The 24205-nt window shown below is 26.3% G+C and overlaps 3 protein-coding genes across 3 annotated transcripts; all 3 read left to right on the top strand.

Annotated features, from left to right (window-relative positions):
* The first annotated feature begins 1349 nt into the window (after positions 1-1349).
* Positions 1350-5728, top strand: LOC129613648 (pancreatic triacylglycerol lipase-like). The gene is made up of 6 exons (XM_055527798.1): positions 1350-1502; positions 1565-1704; positions 1769-1904; positions 4564-4871; positions 4944-5106; positions 5177-5728. Exons 1-6 carry the CDS (start codon positions 1378-1380, stop codon positions 5637-5639), a joined length of 1335 nt encoding a protein of 444 aa, XP_055383773.1. The 5' UTR covers positions 1350-1377; the 3' UTR covers positions 5640-5728.
* A 361-nt stretch (positions 5729-6089) lies between these two features.
* On the top strand, positions 6090-8157 carry LOC129613662 (pancreatic triacylglycerol lipase-like). Its single transcript, XM_055527818.1, has 7 exons — positions 6090-6093; positions 6763-6838; positions 6907-7046; positions 7136-7271; positions 7432-7736; positions 7802-7964; positions 8031-8157. The coding sequence occupies exons 1-7, from the start codon at positions 6090-6092 to the stop codon at positions 8119-8121; spliced, it is 915 nt and encodes a 304-aa protein (XP_055383793.1). The 3' UTR covers positions 8122-8157.
* Positions 8158-12179: 4022 nt separating this feature from the next.
* LOC129613630 (endothelial lipase-like) lies at positions 12180-24114 on the top strand. Its single transcript, XM_055527764.1, has 6 exons — positions 12180-12413; positions 12487-12644; positions 12734-12869; positions 22218-22525; positions 22594-22756; positions 23555-24114. Exons 1-6 carry the CDS (start codon positions 12289-12291, stop codon positions 23919-23921), a joined length of 1257 nt encoding a protein of 418 aa, XP_055383739.1. The 5' UTR covers positions 12180-12288; the 3' UTR covers positions 23922-24114.
* The last annotated feature ends 91 nt before the right edge of the window (positions 24115-24205 follow it).

Here is a 24205-nt window from a genome sequence, read left to right as displayed (position 1 = left end):
TTTATATTCTTTTTAGAATAAAATAAGTATAATTCTAAAGTCACTATATAATAATTATTTTTAATTACCAAAATAATATATAATTATTTTTATATTGTGTCAGTAATATTAAGATCTTAATAAACGGTTATTGTTCTCAATTATTTAATTCAATTAAGAAAATGGTTTTAAAATCTAACAATGTTATGAATTAATCATCTAATATAAAATAATGATGTTAGCATTTTACTTTCAAATGAAGTGACTATTGACATAGTTACACTGTAGCTGCGGGGTAATCGTATTTTATAATTACAAACATTTTATAAAACAAATATGTTTGTATACTACTATTTCTCTTAATTTATTTACGATAGGAATTATAATTAGAACTAAATGAAAAATGTACTTTTTTTTCGAATTAGTTATTCTTTCAAAATTAGCTCACTAGCAATGGAAAATTTGTGACAAAAGCTAGACTAGCGTAACACAAGGGAACTGATATTTCCCTGGTGGGAGAAATTGGTGCGGTTATAGAAGTTTTAACTGGACACTTTCTGATTAGTGATCATGCCAGGAGGATGGGTGGTCCACCAAACGTTCTCTGTAGGAGCTGAGGACCTCAAGGCGGAGATTTCTTGGTTCCCACTTTTTTCAGCGGACTAAGAACTTAGAGAATGTAACTGCTACGGAACTTGGTCGATTTCTGAGGAACTCGGGCAAGGTGTCGCCAGAACGGGCCTAGGTGGCCTAAAATTACTCTTCGGGAGGCCGCGCAACCTAACCTAACCAAACTTACTAATTATTTTGTATATAACTCGTAGTTCTTATCGATTTCAGTTTTACGTTAAAAAAATACCTCTAAGCTACACTATATCAATATTTTATAATGATTAATATTATTGTTAATTTGTGTTTAATATCAGGCAATGTCATCTTCCTTAGATTTTTTAATAAAATCTTTAATTTAGGATAATTATGTAGATATGTGTTTGAATTTTATAACACATAATATTTAATACTGGCGACAAATACTTGTTGAGTTGCGAATATTATGTGGAAATTTTCTATAATAAAAATTCTTTTAAAAAAGCTTCGCTATACGAAAGAATAATTTTCCGTGCTGTTAATTGTAATTGTTTCAATTACAAAATCATTTTTATTATGGTTATATTATTAAATTAATGTCATTAAAAATTTGAATAACATAATAAAGAAACTTATAATGATATACTATGTATGCGTACATATACAAAGATTTTAACTAAATATTATAGCGAAATTATGATGAAATTTTTCATTTACTTAAAATCATTGTACTAACAATAATCGGAGAAAAAAATTTCGTTCTATGAAAATTTAAAAAAAAAAAAATAAAATTTGTTTTATTTTTTTAAAATGTTAAATATTAAATATTTTATTTATATTATTTTTACTTTAATTAATAAATTAAATGGTCAATTAGAATTTAGTGATAATTATCAAAGTTTAATAAGAAAAGCTGATCTATTCTATTTGAATCCGTATGTGAAATTTTTAAAAAATTTAAATCTAAATTTTAATTTAAATTTTCAAATCTCTAAAGTATTCCAAATGATCAACCAGAAGAAATATCAATATCAGAATTGGACAGTCCATTTTCATGGAAAAGTAATGATATAAAAGTAATTATTCATGGTTGGACTGCAGATCGAAATCATGTTTCTATATCACCATTAAAATATGGTAAAAACCATAAATTAAAATATTACAATACAAGGATTAAAAGTGTTTTTATGTTAATTAATAGCTTATTTAGCTAAAGGACATGATGCTGTATTTGTAGCAGATTGGAATGAAGCAGCACGTATTATATATTTAGATTCAAGATATTTTGTAAAGCCGATTGGAATTAAATTAGGAAAACTTTTGGAAAAATTCATTAAGTATGTATGTACTCGTATGTTGAAAGAATTTTTTATTTGAGGCTATTATTTTCCCACTAAGATATTGAAATAAGTCAAAATTAAAAAAATTACAATTTAGTTATTGTAAAGTAATGATACAAATTAAGAAATTTGTGACAAATTTCGGACACTGTGTATGCAAATTCTATAACATAGTATAACAAAACTACATATTGTTATCACATATTGTCATCATTATAAAATTCATATTTTGAAAGGGGTGGATTCTCAATAAAAGAGACAGAATAGAAAACAAAATTGAAACTAAAAATAATTAAGACAAACTTTCCAACCCTTTTGCATGAAGAAATTTCCATTAAGATAAATTAGTAGTGTAATAGGCACATTCTTATTGATTCCGCAACTATGATGTTGTATTAGTAAAATTCATAATATAATTAGTGGAATAGGCACTATCCTATAAATATATATGTTCTTGTTATTGTGTGTTTCAATGGATTGTATGTAGCAATCAATGTAAACAAAAAACAAATACTTGGTAATCATGTGAATTACAGTATAAAGCAATGTAGAGAACATTTCGTCGGCAATTTCTTCATGCCTCTGTAGCTCAGTTGGTAGAGCGTCCGCCTAGAAAGCGGTAGGTCACTGGTTCGAGTCCAGTTCGAGGAGAAAAATTTTTTTAATGAATAATTTTTCTGCCTTTAACTCGTTCCTTTGATTACGTCATCCATCTGTTCTGCAGTTGCATGAAGAAATTTCCATTAAGATAAATTAGTAGTGTAATAGGCACATTCTTATTGATTCCGCAACTATGATGTTGTATTAGTAAAATTCATAATATAATTTTCCAACCCTTCTTTAAACTATGGAACTCTAAACAAAATTATAAAATAATTTAAATATAGCTAAGAATCTTACGAAATATTTCACATTTTCTTTAGCGTATTCTCTTCGAGAGTGAATATTTCACCTATACAATATTAAGAATTTCGGAATTTCAAATCAAATTTTCACTTATTACAAGTGTCTAATCTTAAATCACGGTTTTAAAATATTATTATTTTGGCTAATTTTGGTAATAGAATAAAAAAATATTTATAAAATCACTTATGTTATACAAATAAAATAAACTTAATTTATTAGTTACAATTAGTCCATAGTGAACTCTCAAACTACTATTGAAGTGCCAAACTACTATTGAAGTTGTATGGCAGCTACCAGAAAGAGCCAAGAAATTTTAACGACTTTTATCAAACACATCGGCCCTACTAATATATTCGTCTGTGTGAAATTTCAATACCACAGCTCTTATAGTTTCTGAGATATAACTAAATATATCTAATAATTATATCCTTCGAACATACGTTCGTACCGGTATAATTATGTTCAAAATCGAATTCATAAAACCACTTAAAATACAGGGCCTGCATTTCGTGTATACATATGCATTTACAAGAGTTTCTCAATTAGATCAGATATGAGTAGTCAAACAAATATAAGTATAAAAATTAGGTATTTCGTAAAATTTATTCCTTATTCTTACACAAGTTCATATTAATGCCACGAAATTTATTCTTGCAATTTTTCTCAAATATTAAGATCTTTTTCTATAAAGAATTTTTGCATTTGGAAAATGTACAAAAAAAAAAATATCAAATTACAAGTGTTCACTTGTCAACAACAAAGCAATATAATATAGAACAAGAGTATATCATATGTAACTACATATGTATATAAATAGAAATCATCTGTAACCATCCGTAGAACTCCATATTTAACACAATATATTGCTTACATCTATTACATTAATTAAAATTTATGATGACTATTACAATTTTATTAACAAAAGATCTATATACTTTTACATACAATAATGTAAATAATAAGTATAACATAATGACAAAACTGTTACAGTCTATGAATATCATCACATGTTCTAAGCATGCAGAAGGTCATTCATTTTAATTACAAAATAAATCTTGATACACCGGTTCATTTACTTAGATTCCGGAAATGGTTCTAAATAGAAATATTTTATAAAGACATATGTACATGTATGTAATTTTATGTACGAATAATTCTAAAAAAAAAATAACAAAAATCTACTTATAACTTTCATTATAAAGCTTTTTTTTATAGCACGACTATATACTTATGTACATAATACGAGTATTATGCTTAAACGGGTTAGGTGCTTATTAAAACCAGTTTCTCAAAAAATATTCTGTTTTTGGTTTTGTTTATTATTTTTAAGGACTTTCGCTTTCTATTCTATTATTTATTTACAATGTTTCAAGCGAATGCGTTTCAGTTCAGTTAGTGTAAGCGCAACTGTTGTTTATATAAAGTTTAATTAAATAGAATGTAGTACTCGTAGGTACTCAATTCAAATAAATTGTATTTAATTAATTTTGGTGAGTTTAATTAAATTAAGCGGTGCGGCACAAAATAGAACTTCAAAAACTAAACATAGAACAAAGTAATTCGAGTAAAAGTAAGCAAGTAAGAAGGATAAGAATAAGGAAATTAAGAAAATTTTTGAATTTATAATTACAAAATTGTAAAAAAGCAACCTAATCTCATCAAATTTTAAATAAAGTCAAATTTGAATTAATTTTATACATTTTCCATTATAAGCAAAATTATTACAACACAAAAAATTCTACAATTTAAGGAAAAACAATATTGCTCCGGAAAAAATTCATATTCTTGGTCATAGTTTGGGAGCACATATAGCTGGAAATATTGGTGATTATTTTAATGGAACTATTGGTCGAATAACTGGTTTAGATCCAGCTGGACCACTTTTTGAAAATTTCGTAAGAGATGGTTTATTACCAAATCATGCAAAATTTGTCGATTGTATACATACTGCAATACCAACTTTAGGACAACTATTACAACGTGGTCATGCTGATTTCTATCCAAATTATGGAAAAATTTCCCAACCTGGATGTGAAGTATTGGATGTTATAACGGCTAGTACAATTTTAAGAAGACAATACCAAAAATATTTAATGAAATAAAATTATTTTTTTTCATTCTGTTTCTAAGCTTCATGCAGTCATCTAAGAGCTCCATTATTTTATGCTGAAAGTATTCAATTACCATACAGTTTTGCTTCATTTCCATGTTCACTTAAAAGTATTCTAAAGGAAAAATGTTATTTAAGAAAATCTAAAAATGTTGTATTTATGGGAGAAAATCTTTCGAAAAAGTAAGAAATTATCAAATTTTATTAAAAATCAGAATTAATTTTTTTTTTGTTTTTTTATTTTTTGTAAAAGTGCTAAAGGCTCTTACTATCTGCAAGGAAATAATGTCAGTCCATATGGTCTCGGAATGTTTTCACTTGCATATTTGAAATTTAATAATAATTCAAACACTGAAATTAATGAAAAAATTCCTCTTCCAACTTCAACAATATGTGCTATTACAAATAGTTCAAATATTGAACCATATATAACAAGCCCTCTTCCAATTTCAACTAAAACAATTTCAAATATTTCAACTAATTCGATTTCAAGAAATCCAACATCAACCAGTTCGATTTCAAGTAGTTCTACCTCAACTAATGCAATTTCAACTACATCAACTGATGAACGAACTACAAAAGAAATTGTAACCAAACCAATTAGTAATGAAAAGCCAACACAAACTTCAACTTCAACAGTGCAAACTATGCCGGCAGTAATTAATACACAAATAACTACTGAATCATTTGCAGAAACTTTCACAGAGAAATTTTAGGTTACAGGAATGTTATAAATGCAACAGTATGAAAGGTTGTATATGAAATAAAGAGAAATGTGATATTTGAAAAACAATAAGTATGTGTTTAATATCCGAGCCTATCAAATTTTTTCCTAAATTTTTTTTTAATTTACACATTAAGGGCTTAGATAGCTATTTGATGTATATTTAAACTTATTAAAAAAGAATTAAAGAATTAAGACACTGCCTTCCAGTCTTAAAGAAAATGCTAATACAAAACGGAATTATTTGCAAAAAAAAAACCACATTCTACATTTGAGAAGTCGGTCGGAACGCTGTCGTTATTTTCGTTGTTCTATTCGTTGAGAATTAAGGAAGGAATCAGATAGGAGACGGTCGAAGCGATGAAGAAGTCTTCTGGGGCTGCGGCAAGCCAAAGAGCTCCTGGGAGATTATGACCAGAAGCGATTTAAGAAAATTATAGGGATGGGCAAGGAGTGTGATGCTCTTGATTATAGAAGGAGGGAGGTCCTGGGGGTTTTGCTCTAACGGCGGCGTAGTTACGGTCTTCGGGTCCTCACAAGTTGCTTGAGTTCATTGAGCGTGTGTTGTTACGCATGCCCCGCACCCGGAAGGGGGCGCACAATAGGTCCTTATACGTGGTTGTGGTGCACTGTTGCCCCCGTTGTACAAAACTACAATTCTACAAATCTACATTTGAGGAATACAAAATGCAAGGATAATTTTTATTCGTGCATAAAACTATTGATACGAGTATTAGATTACATTCGTCAATGGTTACCTTCATATTTTTAATTTTTCAATTTTAGACTAATTTCTATTAAGGTTCTTATCTCATTTATGTTTAGCCTACTGTAACCAATTAGAAAACTATACACTGAGACAAAAGTTAGGGGAATATTAATGATAACAAATTTAATTACTTTTAGTAACTAATTATTTCTATCGAATATTTGGCAATTTGATCAATAACACTCGATAGAGCTTTTCTAAAAATATCGCTTTGTAGACCAACATTTTTAATTCTTCCAGTTTTTCAGTGTATTTTTAACAGTTTCATGGTGGCTTCAAATTAAATGTTATTCGAAAATGTTTAATTTTAAAATTTTAATTTGTATTTTTTATTATTTAAATCAAGTTGGAACTCAACAATTTCAAAATGATCTGAATTATCAAGAATTAATTTCAAGAACGAATATATATTACTTAAATCCGTAAGTTGAAAATTATTTAAACTTTAAATTTTTAATTTTATTTGAATTTTTGCTGTGTATGATGAAAGAATATCAAATAATCAACCACGACAAATTCCAATATCAAACATTGACAATGGATTTTCATTAAAAAGTGAAGATATTAAAATAATAATTCATGGATGGAAAGCAAATCCAAATCATGTTTCTATAGCACCATTAAAATATGGTAAGATAATGAAATTTCAAAAGTTTTACTCTCGATAAGAAAGATTTTCGATCAGTCAAATATGCCTAATTTTTAATTTAATTTTTTAGCATATTTAGCAAAAGGACATAATGGCATATTTATTGCGGATTGGAAAGATATTGGAAGAATTACATATCGTGAAATTAAGTTTGTTATTGAACCTCTTTCTAAAAGATTAGCAGATCTTTTAGATAAATTTATTCGGTAATTTTGAATTAATTTTCAATATAAATTTAAATGTATTATGTGTTTGTATTCCTAATCTTCTAAAAAGATGAGTCCCGAAATGACCCTGTTTTTTCCACATTATAAATGCAATGAATTTTCAATATTTTAATATTATAAATATCGTTTTTATTTTAAGCAAAAATAATATTTCTGCTGACAAAATTCATATAATAGGGCATAGTTTAGGAGCACATATCGCAGGTAAAATTGGAGAATATTTTAATGGAACAATAGGACGAATTACAGGACTTGATCCAGGGAAATTTTTTCAAAGAATAATTGGAGATGGTTTAGAATCTAAACATGCTAAATTTGTAGATATTATTCATACAGCAACACCAGGTTTTTCAACATTACAACAGCAAGGTCATGTTGATTTCTATCCAAATTTTGGAAAAATTCCACAACCAGGATGTGCAAAATTTGGTTTATTTATAGCTGGTATGTAGTATATACAATATGTTTTTATATAGTTGAATAATTAACAAAATTTAAAAAATTTTCAGCATTATGTAGTCATTCAAGAGCAACATTGCTTTATGCTGAAAGTATACAACTTCCTCAAAATTTTCCATCATATTCTTGTTCTTTACAAAATATTATAAACCAAGATTGTATTCTAAAGAATGATGAAGATATGATAAAAATGGGAGAAAATCTTTCGAATAGGTAAATCTATAAATTTTCAAAATATTTTACATAATTATGTATAACTATAATAATATTTTAATTCAGCACAAGAGGGTCATATTTTCTGCGTACTAATGATGCAAGTCCATTTGGTCTTGGAACTTTCTCATCTACATATTTGAAATATAATTTTTAATTAGAGAATGAATAAAGAATGCAATGAAATCAATAAGATTTTTATTTGTTTTATTTGTAATGTTCCTAATTCTTGTTTATACCTTTATAACTGCCCATTTACAGGCTCTTAAAATCAAGTCCGAAAACATTCCATGTTAAATGTCAAGGACGTCTAAGTCTAAAGAAAATTTTAAACAAAGATGCTCCTAATATATATTAATTCAACAAATTAAGTAAGCATAAAAACCAAGTAAAACCAATTTTCGAAAATTTCTTAATTATTTAACTCAGTTATTTAATGAAAATTAAAAATCAAATACGTCCAAATGAAAACAATTTTTTTTATAAGTTCTCGATTGGTTTCTCTCTATGTGGCGAATCTCCTTAATTAGCTTACCAATTAAAGACAATCTAAGTTAAACTAAAAAATTCATTAAACTCTTCTAGTACCATTCGACTCTAAGCTTTACTCTGAAAGCTCATGTAAAACTCATAAAACTTAGGGAAACACCCTAGATACATGTACAAAACATATCGTAATTATAGAATCGCAAACAAAAAACGCTACACATCAAGTGCTTAACCGGGAAAATAAAAGGTGTACAAAGAATGAAACTCGTGTGTACGCCTTTTCTAATAATTGTTATTAAATAACTGGTTTTCAGAAAAGTAGAAACAATTACAAACATTGTTGTATTATAATCACTGTATTGATTGTATAGATAAAATTAATTTAAAAATAGCAAATCAAATTAAAACTGTGACGTTAATTAATTAAACGCATAATCTAGTACCGATTTTATAATGACTAATTTAAGTCGCTTCACTAAACTTTATAAATTTAGCATTAAAAAAAAAATTTATAATATTTTTATTCGTAACACATTCAGAACTCCTTTGATATATATTAATAATTAACTTATAAAACTAAATTAAAATTAAAGAAAATCTGCAAAATTTTAAGTATGAAATTAAATACAAATCAGAATAAGTAAAGTTTCCTGCGATACCCGTACGAATGAATGACTTTAAGTGCTTTGCGTTGTTTTCCACACTGTTCCATAAATACTGCTGGTTTTTTATTTGTTTATGCAAAATTTTAGCGCTGGTATTTAAATAATTTCCTTAATATACGACCAAATGAATTTCGAAGCTTTATGCCAGCTAACACTAGAAGTCAAGAAATTTCAACTGATTTTATCGAATGTAAGAGCCTGAATACATTTGTTTGTGTAAAATTTCTATATTACAGCTTTAATATTACAACTTCTAAGATATAGCCAAATAATTTCTATAGTTGAAGGGCAGCTACCCAAATCCATCACATCCAATTTAAATAGGGCTCTGGCGTTTATTATTATAAATCAATTAAAAAAATTTGGTGAACAGATGGACCAACATGATTAAATTGAGTCAGCATTCCACGCTGATCAAAAACACTTATACCTCAACTCAGATCATTATTTCTCAATGTTACAAACAGTAAGGCAAATTTATTATACTCTTCAAACATACGGGTTTGTACGGGTATAAAAATATACACCATTAGCGAATTAAAGTCTGAAATTTTTCAAATTTTCTTCACTATGAAGTAAAAATATTAATTTTATTCTCACAATATTAATGGAGACAGAGCAAATATTTTATTTTTAAATAATAATTTATTTTCGCCAAAATTATTTTCTTTTATGAATATTAAATTAAAAAACAAAAGTCTGACAAATATTTTATCACTATAATTTATTTAATTTCAATTATTCTATAAAAAATATTGCAGTCAACTTAAATAATTAAAAATTCTACTCGTTTATAAAATTTCCACAATATGCGGTACTCGTATACTCGCGGCATTTACATAAATATTATAACAAAATCAATATTTCTAACATATGTATGCATAAATTTAGCTCAAACTTAATGTAAAATAATATTAAATATTCATAATATTTAATATATTTTACATAAATATTCAATATGTATTAAAAATCAAACCTGTTTAGAAATTTTTTGTCTTTATATAAATGTAGTTTAAATTGTAGTATTCAAAAATAAACTAAAGCTTTTGTGAAATTTGAATTCATCCAATCTCTTGGAAATAATAAATTAAATTGTATATTTCACATTATCCTATTATTGCACCTTTCTCTATTTATAAATGAGCAATAAATCATTTATTATATTCTCTATGTATAATAAAATTGAATAAATATTATTCTAAAATAACTTATACACCTTGAATCAAAATAAAGTTAATCATGCAATTATTAAAAGTTCGAAGAATTTTCTAATTTAATTAAACAGTTTTAAGCAAAATTTCTAATTACTTTTAAAAAAAAAAAATATTAAATTATAACAAGAGAGAATTATTCCAAAATAAAGCACATTTCCTATTTAAATATTCTAATCATTTAATATCCAAATGATATTATAAAGCATGTTTATTATCTTGTGTTTCTATCATAATAAATAACATAATCATATAGGAGACAATAATTGATTAAATCATATCAAACCAATAATTTTAAGAGAAGCACTTTTCCTTTCAAAAACTGAAAATACTGCTTTTAAAAGTAATCTACTACATTATTTCACTTATTTTCATTATATTATATCAAATTATATATAAAACTATTGCATACATTTAGGATGAACAAAAAGAACAAAAATGGAAAGAAGCATATTTTTGGTTAACATTTAGCATTAGCATTCTGATCAAAATTCAAATTTTAAAAATTTCGGCGGTCAATAACTTTGGGAGAGAGGCGATCGAGTTAGACAAAAGAATTTTTTCAGAACAAGAGAAAAGCAAAATGAAACCGTTTTTTGAAGCTGTTAAAATTTCAGAATCCTACGGTTAATTTTAACGGCCATTTTATTTTTTTTAAGAGCCTAGTATGGTATGCCGCAATAGAAAAAGTTTGCTACTACTTTTCTACATTTGCAAAATTTAAAAATACGAGTATTTGTCGTTTCGTTACAATAAATAATCAAAAATTGCATTTTTAGAAATTTGTGTGGTTACAATTATTAGAAAGGAATGGAGGGGATTGGTAAAAATTTTCTTATACGGGAATATGTTTTTAGTAAAGACCAATTCACATTATTCACACACATAAAAATTTCAGCTTTTTTATCTTCAAGGGTGTAGAAGTTTTGTAAACAGACACCTGGACAAACGGGCGGATTGATTGAATGAAACTAATAAGCACTTTTTTTTTAAATTTTTTTGGAAAAGTTCTAAAAACAAGTATATAAATAATCAAATTCTTTTAGGTAATTTTGTAATAGAATCATTATTTCTGATAGTGCAACCCACATTATCTTTTGTAACTATAAGATTAATTTAAAACCACATACATTAGGCATTTAAAGCTATTAAAATAGATAAAAATAAAAATATTCGGAAAATCACCATAATATGTTTATAGGCTCAAGAAATTATTATAACAACTTATATATTTAATTTATAATAAGTAAGTTGTTATATATAACAATGTTATCAATGAATTTACAAATATACCAGTTATATTAGAATAAAATTATTTTTTTTCAATAGAATAAAAACAAGTTTTTGTTCAAATCAACTTGTTTCATATTTAATAATTAATACAATATATTATAGCCGCATAAGTTATAAATTAAATAAAAATTTTATCAATAATATCAACGTTAAAAACAAGAAAAATATCAAATGTGAAAAGCTTCAATAAAGCAGCAGCATATTGAAGAATTTTGTATTAAACGCAAACATTCTTATATACACGAATGCTTATATATCATATTAAAAAATATTATCTTATATACCACTTTTTTCTAACTATAGATATAACAATTTTTTATCTCTATATCGAAAGAAATAACAGAAAAGAATTGTTGTATAGCGTATAACGCGAACGTAAAGAAAAAAAAAACTTTAATGAAACATCATCGATTCTAAAACTTGAACTTGAAAATAAAAATATAAAAATAAAAAAAAAAGAACAATAAATAATAAGCAAAACTATTTTTTATTAACATTTTTATAGATTAAGGTAAAAAAATTAATTTTAAAATTTTCATTTAGTTATAGACATCGCGATAAAAACGTTCGTATAATCGGAGTATACTAAGAAAAACAAAAGTCCCGATTCTTTAAAAAAAAGTCAAATCAAAAGTGTACATTTAAATTTTAAAATACTAAGATAACATGTTCAATTTTATTAAATATTTAATTCATTTAATTTTAATTATAAAAATAACATTTGCAAAATTTCCATTCGGCACAAATTACCATGATTTAATTGAAGAGACTGATTTATTTTATTTTAAACCGTATGTACCCTAATCATTCAAAAATATAAAAATGTAGTGAAATATTAAAATATCTAAAATTATTTCAAAACAGGTCTAGTCGTATTAGTCGTTCCAATAATATAATATTAGATGATACTTCTTTATCAAAATTAGGAAATAGATTTTCACCAAAAAGTAAAGATATTAAAATAATAATACATGGATGGAGAGCACATCGTAATCATATCGCAGTTACACCAATAAGAGATGGTAAACTAGTAAATATTTTAAATAAACTTCTAAATTTTGTGTTAAAATTATTAATATTATTATTTTAATGCCCAACCACATGAATACAGCTTATTTATTAAAAGGACATGATGCTGTATTTATGGCAGATTGGGGTAGTGCATCAGCTATTTTATATTTTGATTCAAGATATTTTGTAAAACCGGTAGGATTGAAAATAGCTAAAATGATAGAAAAATTTGTAAGGTAATTTAAAAATTATATTGTAATTATAATAGTGTTATATAAATTTTGAAATTGGCATCTTATAAAACAAAATTGTTCTAAAATTTGAAAACAATCAATTTACGTTATTCTTTCTTACGATCTTCTTGTTATTCGTGATAATATCAAAAAATTTTGAAAATTTAAATTTTCTATTGTAAATATATACAGGTTGATTTAGAAAGCCAAATTTCAAAGGTTTCTGACCCACAGGGATTTTAGCGAATTTTCACGAAATTTCTACCAAGTGTCCAAGTTTTTTTATTTACAACTTCCGTTCTGAAAAAATAGGGCTTTCAAACAAGCAATTTCTAAAAGGTCTAGTTAATTTTGTATTTTATGTACTTTCGGAATACCAAACTTTAATTTATTTTATATTTTTAGTTTTATCTAACCCTATAATTTCGTACGAAATTTTTTGAATTTTTAAAAACTAAAGTAACATTTATAGCTCATCGGTAATAATTCTGGGTTCAGTCAAATAAGGTTAAAAGCACATCACTTTTGAATTTGCGGTTACAAACAAAAATTTCCCCTAATTTTTTGGGTTTCTTACTTCTTTATTCTATGAACATTTTATCAAAACTTAATTAATGTACCTTAATTAATGTACAATTAGTTCTGTATTTTACCTGATAATATAAAAAATTTGAATGTTAGTTTTGAAAATAACTTTAAATTTTCATATCACTCTTGAATTGTATTTGGGACTAAATCAGGCTTGGTTCTGACTTATTCGGCGCCCTAAGCGATTTTCAAAAAGTGCGTCCCCCGCTCATAATAATCACATTCTTGTAACTTTATCATATTAGGCCGAATGCAAGATTTGTGTAAATGTTATCAATTTAATTTTGCTGTAAATAGACGGAAAATAATTTTTGAAAAACACTTAATTGGAAAACTTCATAAAAAAATGCCGCATTATCATTTCTACTACTATGATACAATTTTACTTGCATAAAGAATATTAAAATATGTACATCCTGTATATGATTAATAACTTAATAAGTATTTTGCCATTTTGTAAATAATTTTATTAGAAAAACCAAAATAAATGTAGTACATTAATTATTTTGCACTAAGTACAACTAAGTATTTCTAAACTTTAAAAATATAGAATCAACTTTTTGTATCTACAATAAAAACAATTTATAAGTAAATTTATTTATTTAAATTTTTTACATATTTATCTACATACATTATCATTATAAACAATTAATGTTATTTTAAAGTTGAATCCCCCCAATTACTCTTGTCAATATTTAATTATTATATAAATTATACTTAGAATACATTATTTAAAAAACAATGCATTTAAAAATATTCAATTGCTAATTTTAAAACAAATATTAATTATAGTATAAAGTATGACAATATAAGTATCCTTCTTAATAAAGATTGTATAAAAATTTTATACAATTTATTATTATAGGGGAAAATATAAATCACTGTGAACTGTAGGTTAATAAGTGCAAAAATATGCACCTATATATTGTTAGACTTGTCGCAAGAAATGATATTTACATAATGCAAATTGAAATTTCAATAATTTATGGTGAATTTGATTTATATAAATTTTGTTTCCGGAATCATTTTAATGAATGCAGATTTAGAATATGTATATAGATATAAAGTAAATGGGAAAAGTAATTTAAAATAGATTAAACATTCTAAGTTTCTGTTGCTGCATATTTTACACTTTTCTATTTTATTATTGATTATTCATTTGCGTTGTCTTATGTTTATTTAAAAATTTTATTGGTTTTGGCTTACAAAATATGATTATGTGCATAAATTATTTATCTGAGTAATAAAAATATTTAATTCATAATTCGAAATTACTTGTCCACAGAATTTTAAAGCCAAAAATTGTTTTACCTGAAAACCTGTAGAAACTTCCTAGCTAGCAACTACTCACGAAGTATTATGTGTGGTGAGCTAAAAACAAACACCTAAGCTTTTGTGAATAACAAAAAATTATAGCAGAATATTACGAATACTAGTACACTTTTTCAAATTTCAAATATAAATAAGTAAGTTTTAAAGAGAATAGAAAAATTTTAATTAGAATTTGTGGACAGCATACTTATAAATTATTAATTCCTACCTACACTATCGCGTCAACAAGTTTTATGAAATTATCTATTAAACACATTTCACTGTTTAGTTTAATTCACTTGCTCTCTTTCCTCATCAATTTTTGAAAATATGCTAAGAAAATTTAAATTTTATTCTAAATTTAATATATAAAATTTTGGTATCATTTATTAAAATACAAAAACTTACCTATATAGCGTGAAAGTAACGAAATGTGGTTGCCAAAAAAAAATTTGTCTAATTGAAGCATAATGAGAAACTTATTTTACTGCCCAGAAGCTTTATCCCCACTCCCCGCCAGAAAGTAAAGCTTTCTTTTATTTCCTTAGCTTGCTGTTGTATGTTCATGTTCATTTGAGCACTTTGCGCATTGAGCATATTGAAATTTAGAACCGTACCACGTTTCACTACAATTAGATAATGAGAAGTACATATTATATTCAATTTATAGGCAAAATAATTCATATTTTGTTGTAGAAATAATTAATAAAATACCAAAAAAATGAAAAATTAATGATGAAAATTATGAATTAAGAATTTACAAATTATTCAAAGAATTTAGATGGGTCGAAATACAAAAATGAGTATGATAAATTCTAAATTCTATTTTGAAAATGTCCCGCCACCCGAATAAGGTTGCCGACCCTATGATTTATGTAATCATTTCTAAAAATTCAGTCAACTTCTATAATAATAATTTCATAATACAGTATAAATTATACATTAATTTCCGGAATTGCAATTTAATTAATTAGCACTTAGAAAAACAAAAACACGATTTATAAGAAATAACAACAAAATTATTAGATAAAATTCATTGAACTTTGTAGATTGTTTTGATTCTTAACAAGTTTTTATAACAATCTCTATTAAGAGATACTAAAAATATCACATATCTATGCAATATAAAGTTTGATAATTATATTATGTACATATTTCTTACTATACATTATTACCTAATCTGCATATATGCCTAAAGTTTGCATTTAATGTTTAATATTTCCTATTTTCGTTTCAATTTCAACTAATTAAAATAACATTAACAAGATCGAACACATATTAAGAATATTTATTTACATATCGCCTCGAACGATATACATATAATAGTTATTATACATGGTGGTTCGCATAAGGTTGTAAATAATTTCAGGGATGATTCTTTGATCAATTTTTTTCAACGGGCACGGAAACGAGTATATCTACACCCCCCTCACCCAGCACTCATTTTTGCTGGAAATTGATCAAAGAATCATCAAATGAAATGTGGAAAATTATTTTCTACCTTATTGTCAACACCCTGTACAGAGAATGCGCTCACAATCAATATTATAGTCTCATCTACTACCTACTTTTTTATATTAAAAATTTAAAGTTTGATTAAAAGAATATTCACTGTTTAATAACGCTACACATTTTTTCTTTTAATCATAACATTAAAAATCAAGTCACATTATGAAGGCAAATTTTTTTCATATTCTACGCTATAATTGAAAATTAAGAAAAGCACGTGTAATAAATTTCACATGTAATTAATTTGTAACGTTTAATGAATATTTTAAATGATTTTTAACAAATTGGTTTTCAAAGTTGAAAAAAAAAATTAAATAAAGTTTGCTTATACTAACTTTACTACTAGAGAAAAAATATTTATTTAAGAGTAAATTTTCATAGGAAATGTTAATCATTCATAACTTCTTACTATTATATTCTAACATAAAAGTAGATTTTCAATTCTAAAAAGTTAACTGAAATTCTGAGAATTTGTTCATTTGAGAAATTTTATTTTAAACTGATTTGTTGCAGCTATGAATACGAATGCTTTGTAATCGAAACCTTAATATAGATAACTACCTACCTCTTGCTACTAAACTCTAAAATTTGAAAATATTAGAAAAATGCTTTAGAACTAGAATTAAATTTTTAGTGAAATTCTACGTAGAAATTAATATATTTTACTTATATTCGAGACATTTCATAAGTTTTCTAAAGAATTCAGTTACAGACTAACTTGAAACAAGCATCCTAATGTCATGCCACACAAAGCATTGTCTCGCATACAAAATATTTATTGGTTATTTTTGCAGTAAAAAATTTCATTTGATAAAATTTTTATTCGCAAATCTCGTAAAATTCAATTAGCCACTTATACCACTTCATGTACAATGCTTTGTTATCTTCAAATATACATAATAATAATTATTATAGTGACAAATCGATAAACTTTTAAAATTTTAAAATTTTTCCCTTTTAACAATATGATATTCTCGACCTTCACTTTAATTGCAATTAATTATAAATTCAGGAAGTCAAAAAATAGTTGAATTGCTGTCAGAAAAATTGTATTTAATGGCTGAAAATAAATTTTATTCGACCACAACACGTTAAACAATGTAAAATATTGCACATAATGTCTTAAGAAATTTTATAGGATATATTTTATACAGTGATTCACATGTAGACATCTTATGTTTATGTCCTTTCTACTGTTTAATTCATGGAAATAAAAATCTAAAAGAATTTTTGTGATTTATGGCAACGGGAATTTTAAACAGTGCGTTCCTACTTAAAAATGAAGTATACAAAACTGGTTATTGTTTACCTTTTCACTTACTTATAACTGGGTGAAATAAGCGTGCGGTTTACAAAGTTGACCACTCAGTTAAGTTCATCTTAACTTTATTATTATTTCTTTTTTTTGACAATTTTTAGCACTTTTTCAAAAAATTTTTGAGAAAAAGTGCTCATTAGTTTCACTTTGTCCGTCCGTTTGTCCATGTGTCTGTTTACAAAACTTCTACATTCGTGAAGATAGAAAGCTGAAATTTTATATGTACGTAGATCTTTACTACAAACATATTTCTGTAGAAGAAAATTTTTATCTATATCTCGCCCTCTACAAGTTGTACCCTCCAAAACTCTAAAAATGCCATTTTTCAAATATCTATTGTGGCATACTATAACTAAACTTTAAAAAAACAAAATGGCGGTTAAAATTTACCGTCAAATAAAACCCGTTTTGTCCAAATTTTTAATGTCGTTCATCTTCGAGACCCCAAGTTGCAAAAGTCTGAATTTTTAACAGCTTTTAGACATTAATAAATAGGTCATTTCGTTAGAAGAAAATTTTTTTCCACCTTCTCCCCCTCTCATGTTATAGCTTCATGAAATTTGTAAAATTTGAATTTTTGACACCTTATATTTCCGCAAGCTTCCTTAAACCGCAAGGTTTTTCAAATTTCTATAAACGCAAAAAGCTAACGGTAAATTCCATGACATTAAAAAATATAATTATTTTTCTTAACTCACACAATTAATACTTAAAATCGAGAATAATGTTAACTCCTCTTTAAATTAATGTTTGCTTTATTTCAAAGACTGCATAAATTGTTCATCCTGAATGTATGCAATCCTGAATGAAATAGTTTCGTATATGAATGAAAATAATTTTCATACAATGTGGTAGATACACATAGACTGTATTTAAAAGCAGTTTTTTCACATGTTGAAGGGAAAAGTGCTACAATTCAAACCATCGGTTTGACCCTACTTTATTTTATTTCACTTTTCAACGATTAAGAAGTGCTTTCTTTGAAAATTTCAACTGAAACTTGTATAGTCATCAATATAGGTATACGGAAATTGTAAATTTTTTATTTTATGACGTCGTCAATGTAGTTTCATAAATAAGCTTTTCTTCTGAATGAAGCTTACTATATTATAACTCGTTCTGATTGCATTATATTCAAAATATATTGAAGTAGTCCATTCATTAATTCCAAATTTAGTATATCCAGTTTTTTAAATTTCAGTTCATACACTCTCATGACTACAGTCACGTGTATTCAATTTTATGGATTCGCGAACTAATTCGATTGGATTTCCATTCTAAGCTCCAATTTATGAAATTTTAGAAGCATTTTCAGGTAAGGGATGTAGTGATAATTTTATTTTATGAATTCTTAAATTTTGTAGTCAAATCTAATCTTTGATTCTGTTAGACTAGAAGTAACTATATGAGTGTGTAATTTACTTATCTCTAGAACAGCTAGTTCCTAATGACTTATGTGACGTAACGATTAAAAAATGTATATAATATTGGTAGGTGTAGGTATAATTTGCGCGTTAATTTTTGTTCGCGGTAGGTATAAATTGCGCGGCAATCATATTTCTATTATAATCTTAACATAATCAGCATGATTAATAATATACAGACATACATACTATGTGCGTATTACCAACATTATTATGATAATGACTTTAATTAGCATAAAAATAACAAAATATGATTGTAAGCTTATTGCTTATATTTCAAGAAACAAGAAAAACAAATTATAGCGAAAATATTTTGTATAAAGCTTTGATCAAATTTTCTGCATAGTTATTCATTGTTTACAATTAAAATTCAACTCTTTTACTGTCTGCATACGTTTACCTTTACCTACTGACTCGTAATGCAAATTTTATTTTTAAAGTATCAACATTAAATTAGTTAAACATAAGAATTGAATGCAAAAAAAAAATTGAATTTTAATGGCCCATGAACTTGAAAATCTAACGGAATGTTATTAAAATTCAGCTAAAATCTAGATATTCTGGTTAGTTTGCTTTAAATGGCGGAAGAATATTGTTAACTAGCTATGCGCATGCTAAAAAAAGCTTTATTCATAATATATTTTTTAATATGATACTTATACAAACTTATGAATTTAATTGATCAAATTATTAAAAAGCGATTTTAAATAAAAAATTATTAATAACACCATAAGTAGTAAACTATTTTTTTTTTGCTAATTTATTGTAAAACTTTTGGCGCCTTTTTGACTAACTTTTGAGCAAAAATATTTTAAACGATTATGCAAATAGAATTTAATTTTACTGGTATAATAAAATTGTTATAAAGTTTAACAGTTCATTTTGTCCGTTTACTATCACGTATTCCTGATATCGTATAACGTTTTACTGATGACAATAATTGGTTACCGTATTCGTTTAATCCTTTACAAAATATTTTCAGCTTATTACTTTGAAACGCCAGTTCTTTGCTTTTGAAACGGCAGTTAAAGGCTATAATATACATTGTAAGATAGTTACATATTATTCCTTGTTATCTTATTCTGTACTTCTCACCCAATGTTTAAGGAGGCTCACTGTGAAAACCGAAAAACGGGAAAGCGGTTAATTTTTATACCTTGCACGTTCGTGGAGTGTATAAAAATGGTAGTACTTTGGTATGGAGTTTGTAACCACTTAAAATAGTCGTCTGTCGTATAACTGAATTCTGCTTCATCTTCGATCGCATGATAACTCAAAAACAAATAAATCAAAAAGTACGAAACTTTCACAAGTTTTTTCTTTTGTCCCAAGGACGGAACCTATTGCAATCGGACCAATTCTGACAACGGGTTAGGCTGTTGGAGAAGTTCCTATAAAATAGGTTCGAATAATTGCTATAAAACAATAAAAGGTGCAGGGTATAATTCAATCGGTTAATACCTACTAAAACGTTTTTGCTTGTTTAATTGATATTATAGTAAAAAGGCAAAGTAGCGAAGAGTATAACATGCGCTTATGAGCATGATAATTCTTCATACTTCCAGATATGTAGTATAATAAAACGTCAATATTCTTGAAATTATTCATAGATGTAATCAATTCTTCAAAAGTGCAAAGTGATATCTATGGCCAAAATAAGTACATTATAAGAAGATAAGCAGACAACAGAAAATAAAAATTTAAGCAGGCATAATATGAGATGTAAAATTTTCTAATTAAAGCTGACTCCTTATGGGTAGTGAATACATCAAACACTCTGCGTCTATTCTAGTATGAATCATATAAGCCACTTGCATGATAAGAGCGAACTCACTCCTACATTTCATTTATATTATCTATAATATCATTTATATGTATTATCTATAAAATCATTTTTGGTTTGAGCCCCGGCTGATAATCGGACGCAGTATATCATTGCAACAATATGAACATTAAATTTATTATTTGCCCAATTGAAACATAACAGATCATTACCAAAACGTGTTTTTTTTTTCGCCGACTTTTTACTGAAAAAATTTTTTAATTTTTCTTACTTTTATGTTATGATAACATTTTGCACGTATTTTTGTTTAATTACAGAATACCTACTTTATTTTTAGTAGTCTTTACATTTTTTATTGTGAAGATACTTTTAAGCACACGTACATACTCCGTTTAGATATGCACACAAGCTTAATCATTAATTATCATTCTGGTCATGAATCACTTATATTATTTTTTTTTATCTGATACGAATTACCTGTATTTTTTCAAAATTATTATATTGTTTAGTAATAAAATTATTATTAATTATTTTAAGTTGATTTTTTCACTATAGCTTTATGTTGCGTATTTTTGTATATCACAAACATTCATCCCATAGGTTATATGCTTATGGAAAAAGGAAATTTAAAAATAAAACAATTTGAGTTTAAAGTCCTCTTTTTAATCACCTTGAATAATTTCAAGGTTAGTGTATAATCTTTTAAAGATGACTGTGTTATTCTAAAAAAAAACACAGCAAATTGTTTTTATTGTTTACTGTAATTGATGTTATACCAGGTTATACTAATTTTTGCATCTGTATGGTATAGTCATAGGATAAGTATTATTGTTTACGTTTAGGAACTTACTACAGTGAAGTTGAATTGAAATTAATATGTAAGAAATGTTCTTAATTTATTTGTGATTTATTAATATTTAATAGACATAATAATTTTTTGTGTTTATTTTATGTATCTGAGGCATACAATTCTAGGTAAAATTATATCCACACTCTTATGTATTCACATACCCAATATGTACATGGTGTTTCGCATAAGACGGCAAATAATTTCAGGCATGATTCTTTGATCAATTTCCAGTAAAAAATTGTATGACTGAGCGGTGGGGAAGGGCGGGCGCTAGAAGAAAATGTTATATGGGAACTGTCTGTACAACAATTCCTCCCCCCCACTCCCTCTGATTTAATTCGATTTATCTATTAGACATAATATTTCGATTATTCCGTCCTAATCCTTAAAATTTTACAATTTATGATCAAACAAAATTCCAAAAACAAAACATTATTCCATTTACGAACTATGTTATAATATTGTTAACAAGATAGGTGCCAATTTAAACTTATTAATTTATTTTTTAAACATTTTCGCTAAAATATTAAGAAAAATTAAAATTTTTATAATTTATGTTAAATTTAAGAAAACAAAAAATTGAATTGTCCCAAATTCACTTGATTGGGCATAGTTTAGGTGCACATATTGCTGGTAATATTGGTCAATATTTTAATGGAACTATTGGTCGAATAACGGGCCTTGATCCAGCAGGACCACTTTTTGAAGATTTTGTCAAAGATGGTTTAATGCCAAAACATGCAAAATTTGTTGATTGCATTCATACTGATGCACCAATACTTGGACAATACTTACAACGTGGACACGTAGATTTTTATCCAAATTATGGAAAATTTGGTCAACCTGGTTGTGAATTTTTAGATTTAATAACGGGAAGTAATGATTTTTTTAACAGTTTTTTTTAATAAGAATTTAAAATACTTTTGCATTATTGTTTGTTTTAGCTTCTTGTAGTCATTATAGAGCTCCATTATTTTTTGCTGAAAGCATTGAATTACCTCATAATTTTCCAGCATTTTCATGTTCATCACAGAATTTACTGACACAAAGATGCAACACCGCCAAATCTAATAATATTGCTGTAATGGGAGAATACGTATTAAAAAGGTATGATTGGATTAGAAATTTATTGTAATTTATAAAGTTCATTCACGACGGCATGCACAAAATTAAATAAATTTTGAACAGCACTCTAAACCATAATAAATTATGTATATATAAAAAAATTAACACTTAAACTTATCACTTACCAATAAAAGGCATACCACTTTAAATTTTCCTGCGAGCACCTTTCGCTACTTGAGTTGTAATTTGACTGTCTTCATTAATGAAGCAATTCTTTTTTGTTTTAAATTTACATTTCACTTCATTTACATTTTTTCTAAAACGGCTCCCACGACAGTTAATTTCGGCGCTTAAGTTGAATAATAAAGAAAGTCATAAAAGAAACTACCGCGATTAAGGACTGTATTTTAAAGCTGTCCGACGATCTTGTTAAAACGTTAATATTGTCTTATGACCCACAAGTGAAAGCGGCAAAAAATTATACGGGCAAATACATTGAATCTCAAGTTTCTGTGAGAAATTTCCTTTTAATTATTCGCATATTATATTTTTTCGAAAAATGATTTCTGTACCGAAGTACTTTTTTTAGCGCTTCTTGTATTATTGTTATTAAACGGAAAGATGAAAAATATTTTGATTTCCATATTCCAGTAATGTATCCAAATAAGAAATAAATTGTTATATGGAGCTCAAAATTATAAAGCTTAATCATAAAATTTTGAACAGCATTATAAAACTCAAAGTCACTTATAAAAATAATTATGACCCAACAAATTAGACATTAAGAAAATAATTCAAATTTTTTTTTATTTGTTTTTCTTCTTCAAATAATAAAATCAGTGAAAAAGAACTGTATTTTTTGAGAACTAATGGTGCAAAACCTTTTGGAAAAGGACTAACAGCATCACTGTATTCTAGATTACAAAATAATTCGAATTTGATGGAGGCAAAAGTTAAACCAAAACCAAAACAAATTTCAACTACTGCAACATTAGTTACAACTCCAAAAATTATTATTGAACAAACAACATCAGTTTCAGTCAAAGCAACACAAACTACAAGAGAATCGACAACGGAAAACTTCTTAAAAGTGAATGACACCATAAAGGAAAATGAAAAAACTTTAGTTGATGATTCCGATACAGAAGATTTTATAATGGAAACTACTACAACAATGACTGTAGAATCAGACAATGTGAAGCTCTAAAACATGATATATCTACTTATCAAGACAAATGTATAAAAAAAATGCATTTATTCAAACATTCCTTCAAAGGATTAAATCAATATTAAAATATTGCTTGATTGTGTTCTCTTAGCTATTGCTGTGATAAAAATGTAATTCTGTTCCCCATTTTCCCAATTTGATAAATAAAAGTTAACGGTAACGTTTAAAAAAACATTTTCTCGTTTTCTATCAGTTACAATATTTGATGAAGCTTTGGAGATAGAAGAAGACAATAGGTACCTAAATGGAAACTAAAAATATTT

The sequence above is a fragment of the Condylostylus longicornis genome, unplaced genomic scaffold (assembly GCF_029603195.1).
Source record: "Condylostylus longicornis isolate FDR11 unplaced genomic scaffold, ASM2960319v2 ptg000085l, whole genome shotgun sequence".
Classification (NCBI taxonomy): domain Eukaryota; kingdom Metazoa; phylum Arthropoda; class Insecta; order Diptera; family Dolichopodidae; genus Condylostylus; species Condylostylus longicornis.
The sequence above is the reverse complement of the archived record's forward strand: the minus strand, read 5'-3'. Positions and strand labels throughout refer to the sequence as shown.

Excerpts from the sequence above, each read along its gene's own strand:
- LOC129613648 (XM_055527798.1), top strand. The coding sequence starts at position 1,378 with ATGTTAAATATTAAATATTTTATTTATATTATTTTTACTTTAATTAAT. Across the intron at positions 1,705-1,768 it reads TATATCACCATTAAAATATG|CTTATTTAGCTAAAGGACAT; the intron begins GTAAAAACCATA and ends GTTAATTAATAG. Across the intron at positions 5,107-5,176 it reads GGAGAAAATCTTTCGAAAAA|TGCTAAAGGCTCTTACTATC; the intron begins GTAAGAAATTAT and ends TTTTTGTAAAAG.
- LOC129613662 (XM_055527818.1), top strand. Across the intron at positions 6,839-6,906 it reads AATATATATTACTTAAATCC|AATATCAAATAATCAACCAC; the intron begins GTAAGTTGAAAA and ends GTATGATGAAAG. Across the intron at positions 7,047-7,135 it reads TATAGCACCATTAAAATATG|CATATTTAGCAAAAGGACAT; the intron begins GTAAGATAATGA and ends TTAATTTTTTAG.
- LOC129613630 (XM_055527764.1), top strand. The coding sequence starts at position 12,289 with ATGTTCAATTTTATTAAATATTTAATTCATTTAATTTTAATTATAAAA. Across the intron at positions 12,645-12,733 it reads AGTTACACCAATAAGAGATG|CTTATTTATTAAAAGGACAT; the intron begins GTAAACTAGTAA and ends ACATGAATACAG. Across the intron at positions 12,870-22,217 it reads ATGATAGAAAAATTTGTAAG|AAAACAAAAAATTGAATTGT; the intron begins GTAATTTAAAAA and ends GTTAAATTTAAG.